The sequence below is a fragment of the Salvelinus namaycush genome, chromosome 28 (assembly GCF_016432855.1).
Source record: "Salvelinus namaycush isolate Seneca chromosome 28, SaNama_1.0, whole genome shotgun sequence".
In the NCBI taxonomy this organism is placed as follows: domain Eukaryota; kingdom Metazoa; phylum Chordata; class Actinopteri; order Salmoniformes; family Salmonidae; genus Salvelinus; species Salvelinus namaycush.
In genome coordinates this window covers 28,377,441-28,384,098 of record NC_052334.1, presented here as the reverse complement: position 1 = coordinate 28,384,098, position 6,658 = coordinate 28,377,441, and the positions used below count along the sequence as shown (strand labels likewise).

General features: G+C 42.9%; 1 protein-coding gene across 1 annotated transcript; it reads right to left on the bottom strand.

Moving 5' to 3' along the window:
• Nucleotides 1-86: 86 nt before the first annotated feature.
• On the bottom strand, nucleotides 87-5,698 carry LOC120023648 (5'-3' exonuclease PLD4-like). Its single transcript, XM_038967699.1, has 11 exons — nucleotides 5,641-5,698; nucleotides 5,475-5,550; nucleotides 5,138-5,310; nucleotides 4,801-4,984; nucleotides 4,601-4,721; nucleotides 1,910-2,037; nucleotides 1,610-1,810; nucleotides 1,247-1,386; nucleotides 960-1,125; nucleotides 770-866; nucleotides 87-615 (listed from the first exon to the last, which is right to left on the bottom strand). Exons 2-11 carry the CDS (start codon nucleotides 5,547-5,549, stop codon nucleotides 410-412), a joined length of 1,491 nt encoding a protein of 496 aa, XP_038823627.1. The 5' UTR covers nucleotide 5,550; nucleotides 5,641-5,698; the 3' UTR covers nucleotides 87-409.
• Nucleotides 5,699-6,658: the final 960 nt, after the last annotated feature.

Here is a 6,658-nt window from a genome sequence, read left to right as displayed (position 1 = left end):
ATTACTGCCATCTACTGTAGAGGAAAAAAATCACAAATCCTTAAATAAACTAGACAGAGCTCAGTATTTTGCTGCCTTTATTTAAAATTAATGAACTTGTATAATACAATTTCGTTGCAAAAATAATGAGCAATAAAGTACATCATGAAACTGCATTTATTAGCTTGTGAAAGGTAACACAGTGACGTATGAAACATTCCAAAAGTACATTTTCAGTAGGAGAAAAAGGTAACAAGTGGTCTAACAAACAAATGATGATGCAAATCATGTGTTCAGTTGCAACGTCCCTTATAGAAACAACCCCAAGGCTAGAAAAAGCAGCCGAACAGGCTTACTGTTATTTCCCTAAGCCATACTTTTCTAAAGTAAACATTGTTATAGCTAAGTGTATGGATGGTAGTCAAAGCGCCTATCCTTTTGAGAGTGCACAGTCAGGGTGATGGCCCAAGTCAGCAAAACATACAGTAAACTGAGAGTGCCAGTCCCTGTCAAACACTGCTCTGAGCTGCCCCTGCAGAGCCTGGGTCCCCCAGGGCCAGTTTGGTGTGTGTTGGGAAACCACCAGCCCCACTCCAGCTGTGGTGTTGAAGTAGTCAGCAGACCAGTTAGATGTCCCTGAGGGGCAGAAGGATTTGGAATTCAGGCTGTTCATTACATGTAATGCCTTCATATATACAACTGTGTCTGTTCACAATAAAGTAGCATCATATTAAACTATTTTCTGAAAAGTCTACTGTAGGCCTTGTTGTTAGACCTGTCTAACACTTACCAATATATGCCACTCTATCAGTCACCATGTATTTATTATGGTTTACTCTGGAGTAGGGAATCTCTGACTGGTTCCCTACTGGCACAATGGACAGTTTCTGAAAAAGAGGACAATCTGGCATTACAGTACAGAAAAGAAGACAACCACATGGTTGAATAATAATACCAGTATGCTATATGTGTCTTCCTACCACTTGAATGCTGATGTTATGGGCAGGGTAATTCAGGGAGGCTAGAGACTGAAGGAAAGGCAGCATGGTTGGATCAGAATCACGTCCACAGCTGACCAGCAGACGGACCTTAACATTCCGCTCAAAAGCAGCTCTCTTTAATGCATCATCAATGGCCGGCCAGTACCTAAAGGATAAATTAGAGGTTGATTAAATGAATCTAACAATAAAACAAGAAGGCAGAGTTGTAAGTAAAACTCAAGGGCATATTGAAAAATGCTATAAGCCTGGTAGGACAGTAGGTTCACCTTTGAGGGTGTATGAAGCGTGTGGTGGGAAAATACTCCATGACTGCCACATCAATGAAGTGCTGCGCCCCTGATATCACTGAGAGGATGGCATTCAGGTCCTGAGTCCGAGATGTCGGGCAGAAAGAGGGAGGAGAACCCTAGGAGAGAGAGGACAGACATGCCATGGGAAGAAGAGGTCTGTGAGGAGTAGAACTGTGATGTGATGGTCATTAGATGATAAAGAAATCTCCATTCAATCTGTTATGTGTTGGACAATGTGCACGCTCTTTAATTCTCTCAGGTTTTATTCAGATGCTATTGGTTTTATGATCTGGGCCCTTTGAAAGCACAGAATGGGGAAGTGAAACAGAAGAGACTCACTGTAATGTAGATTTTGCTTGAAACATTATCAGCCTTCAGCAGCAAGGGATGCTCTTTGTTGATGGCAGTGTCATATTTGGAGGGCCAAGGGTCTGGGATGGAGCTGTTGAGATGACCCATCACCCAGTAGGACTCAAATATCTTTTGGAGGTCTTCAGCCAGACTGGAGCAGTTGTAGATCACCACTCCCAGTTCCTTAACCTAAGATGATAGTGCATTGTTACCTGTCATGACACATGTAGGAGCAAAGCGAGTGGAGTATTCAAAGGTAAGTCTATTATATCATCACTAGACCTTTACCTGTGTAAGAGCCCTCCAATCCATGTTGGCACTTCCTAGGAATATGTGTCTCCTATCAACAATCCAGAACTTGCTGTGGAGTACACCCCCAGTCAAACGCCCAAAGTGCACCTTTCTGACTTGGACTCCTACAGAAAACCAATGAAATTACATTTAAAGATTCAAATACAGTAGGATAATATACAAGGTACATTGGCTTCATCAACAAGTGCATCGATGACGTCGTCGCCACAGTGACCGTACGTACATACCCCAACCAGAGGCCATGGATTACAGGCAACATCCGCACTGAGCTAAAAGGCTAGAGCTGCCGCTTTCAAGGAGTGGGACTATAACCTGGAAGCTTATAAGAATCCCGCTATGCCCTCCATCAAACAGGCAAAGCATGAATACAGGACTAAGATTGAATCGTACTACACTGGCTCCAACGCTCGTCGGATGTGGCAGGGCTTGCAAACCATTACATATTACAAAGGGAAGCACAGCCGAGAGCTGCCCAGTGACACGAGCCTACCAGACAAGCTAAACTACTTATATGCTCGCTTCGAGGCAAATAACACTGAAACATGCATGAGAGCACCAGCTGTTCCGGACGACTGTGTGATCACGCTCTCCGCAGCCGATGTGAGTAAGACCTTTAAACAGGTCAACATTCACAAGGCCGCAGGGCCAGACGGATTACCAGGACGTGTACTGCGAGCATGCACTGACCAATTGGCAAGTGCCTTCACTGACATTTTCAACCTCTCCCTGTCCGAAATCTGTAATACCAACATGTTTTAAGCAGACCACCATAGTCCCTGTGCCCAAGAACACTAAGGTAACCTGCCTAAATGACTACCGACCCGTAGCACTCACATTTGTAGCCATGAAGTGCTTTGAAAGGCTGGTCATGGCTCACATCAACACCATTATCCTAGAGACCCTAGACCCACTCCAATTTGCATACCGCCCTAACAGATCCACAGATGATGCAATCTCTATTGCACTCCACACTGCCCTTTCCCATCTGGGTAAAAGGAACACCTATGTGAGAATGTTATTCATTAACTACAGCTCAGCGTTCAACACTATAGTGCCCTCAAAGCTCATCAATAAGCTAAGGATCCTGGAACTAAACACCTCCCTCTGAAACTGGATCCTGGACTTACTGACGGGCCGCCCCCAGGTGGTAAGGGAAGGTAACAACACATCCGCCACACTGATCCTCAACGCAAGGGCCCCTCAGGGGTGCGTGCTCAGTCCCTTCCTGTACTCCCTGTTCACTTATGACTGCACGGCCAGGCACGACTCCAACACCATTACGTTTTCTGATGACACAACAGTGATAGGCCTGATCACCGACAATGACGAGACAGCCTATAGAGAGGAGGTCAGAGACCTGGCCGTGTGGTGCCAGGACAACAATCTCTCCCTCAAAGTGATAAAGGTTAAATAAAATAGACCAAAGGAGATGATTGTGGACTACAGGAAAAGGAGGCCCGAGCACGCCCCCATTCTCATCGACAGGGCTGTAGTGGAGCAGGTTGAAAGCTTCAAGTTCCTTGGTGTCCACATCACCAACAAACTAGCATGGTCCAAGCACACCAAGACAGTCGTGAAGAGGGCACGACAAAACCTATTCCCCCTCAGGAGACTAAAAAGATTTGGCATGGGTCCTCAGATCCTCAAAAGGTTCTACAGCTGCACCATCGAAAGCATCACTGCCTGGTATGGCAACTGCTCGGCCTCCGACCGCAAGGCACTACAGAGGGTAGTGCGTACGGCCCAGTACATCACTGGGGCCAAGCTTCCTGCCATCCAGGACCTCTATACCAGGCGGTGTCAGAGGAAGGCCCTAAAAATTGTCAAAGACTCCAGCCACCCTAGTCATAGACTGTTCTCTCTCTACCACACAGCAAGCAGTACCCGGAGCACCAAGTCTAGGTCCAAGAGGCTTCTAAACAGCTTCTACCCCCAAGCCATAATACTCCTGAACATCTAATCAAATGGCTACCCAGACTATTTGCATTGCCCCCCCCTCCCTCTTTTTCACTGCTGCTACTCTCTGTTTATTATCTATGCATAGTCACTTTAACTCTACCTGCATGTACATATTACCTCAATTACCTCGATTAACCGGTGCCCCCGCACATTGACTCTGTACCGCTGCCCCCTGTACATAGTCTCGCTATTGTTATTTTAATAACTCTATAACGCTCTTTAATTACTTGTTACTTTTATTTCTTATTCTTTTTCATATTTTTTAAACTGCATTGTTGGTTAGGGGCTTGTAAGTAAGCATTTCACTGTAAAGTCTACACCCGTTGTATTTGGCGCATGTGACTAATAAAATGTGATTTGTTTCCCAACCCTTGTCCTCCAGTTCCCCCAACAGTACACATTTTCATTGTAGCCCTGGACAAATGCATCTCACTCATCGAGGGCATGATGATTTGGGGCGGCAGGTAGCCTAATGGTTAGAGAATTGGGCCAGTAACCGAAAGGTAGCAGGATCGAATCACCGAGCTGACAAGGTAAAAATCTGTCATTCTGCCCCTGAACAACACAGTTAACCCACTGTTCCCCGGTAGGCCGTCATTTTTTTTTGTTTGCATGTTGAATCAGGTGTGTGTGTCCAGGGTTACAATAAAAATGTCTACTGTAGGGGCTACTGGAGGACCAGGGTTGGTTTAAGGGATGTTTTCAGACCTTTCTGTCTCAGAACTTGTAGATCTGTGGAGTTTGTCAGCATAGAGGGAATACTCGTCACAACCCTCACTGATATGTTTCTGGAAGGCAAAGCTCCAAGCTGCTCCAGTATGTCCTTTCCCTGTTGATGGTGACATTAGATAAAGTGCAGGCAAATTTAAAGGGATGAATTTGCCTGCAGTGGCTGTTTTAGAACTCACAGGTAAGTCAGTGGAAGAGTTCATATTGATGTCATCACCGGTAAGAGTCCAGTAGAAGGAAGCCACATCGACTTGGTTAGTTGCCATGGACAGGAGATCTCTCCAGGCCTTGTCCACTGGGGTCCCAAAGGTTGCATTGTCGTCATATTTCATATACAGGGGAATGCTCTCCACAAGGATAATTCTGAGGAATTCACAACAGGACCTCTTAATTACTAGTCTTTGGGGATGATTACAAACTGGAAACAAAGCATCCAATTCCCTTGAAAAAAATGGCACTGTTTTACATTGTCAATTGTGTTAAAGCAAAAACGTATACTGTGTACATGAAGCTCACCGGCTTTGCTCATCAGAAATGTTATTTTGATCAGTTCTTGTTTCTTGGAAGAGCTTGTCATTTTGGAAATGCTCTTCTTCTGTGCACTTGTCCAATATAGAAAAGGAGAGCAGTGCACCCAAAGCAGTCAAACATCCCATAACCACAGCTATAGACACAAGCCGTTTTGAGCCCTGAGAGCACGGACACACAACCAAGTGTGATGTTTATGAAAAATGAGGACAGAATTATTTTTATTTCAACATGAATATGAATAATAGTTAGAACAGACTTCAGTTGTATCAACAGATAAGATTCTACTGAAAAGTTTGACAAATGCTTGACAAGCAACTCTTACCCTTCGGTTGGGAACATAGCCATCATGTAAAGTCTTGTAAGGAGAAGACATCTCTGGCACTAATGTTCCTGACATCCTGTTGAAATTCAGACCTAAAATGTTATTGATCATCAATATAATTTTAAACATACATTTAAACAGCATTTAACATAAAAAAACGACTTACAGAGTAAAGCAGGTGTTGTCTACTACAAGCGATTTGTTCTTCCTCTAATCCACAGAAACTGATATGAAACTAAGAAGTATGATATTTACTGTACACAGTAACACACATGGTTCCTGTTTTTTCTTTCATTTCTCTTTCTGACAGATCAGGACATACAAATACAATGACTTGTAAAACATGTAAATGTGTTGAGTTCTACAATATTAGGCCTATATCAAACAAGTGACTTTGGAATAAAAATTATGAAGATGACAGTACACCACATAATTGATTACAAATCAGTTTATTACAAAAAATGGAATCCCATTTTCTAAATTATGCACAAAATTATAACTTTTTCAATAGATTAATTCTGGAAAACATCAATAAAAAATAAAGTGGAAACTTTTTTGTTTAGGGTGCAAGAGCCAAACAACCAAAAAACCAAACTATGGTGACGACTTTGAAGGGATACGAATTGGTTTAACAAAATGGGACTCATAACTTACATCAAGATATATCTAATTTGACTGGCGCTTTTGATGAAGAACTGCAAGGGATAGCACAGAGCCATAGCAATCAAAAGCTCAAAGAGACAGATTTAACTGAGCTCATGGGTGTAAACAAGTACTGTACTTTGTGGTATGAAACAATATATCCCAAAAGGCTTTGTGGCACTGAGGGAAATTGCGGTTACTACTTCATGTACAACTACACAAACTGGTTAGAAAAGAGGAAAGCACTTGTGGACTGCAGTCCTTTAATTTCATTGAACTTTCAGCCTCCTCTCATTCTGGACAGGAGAGCATTTATACAATCTTTAAAAGAATGAACGCAACCCCATTAGTAAAAAAAGAGGGCTTAAAGTGTAGCTTCTCAGCATATAAGGTTGAAGGGTCCTGATGGTATTACAATAGTGCAAAATACTAGATGGAGGTCATCTCCAGATCAAACTTTTAGATACGTACACATATCATAAGACATGTTTATTTAATTTATAATTGCACAGAATTTCTGCTAATTGTCACTCACAATTATA

Coding starts and splice junctions, on each gene's coding strand:
- LOC120023648 (XM_038967699.1), bottom strand. CDS start 5,549: ATGTCAGGAACATTAGTGCCAGAGATGTCTTCTCCTTACAAGACTTTA. Junction 4,985..5,137: donor ATTTCTGATGAGCAAAGCCG/GTGAGCTTCATG, acceptor TGAATTCCTCAG/AATTATCCTTGTGGAGAGCA. Junction 1,387..1,609: donor CAAGCAAAATCTACATTACA/GTGAGTCTCTTC, acceptor TCTCTCTCCTAG/GGTTCTCCTCCCTCTTTCTG.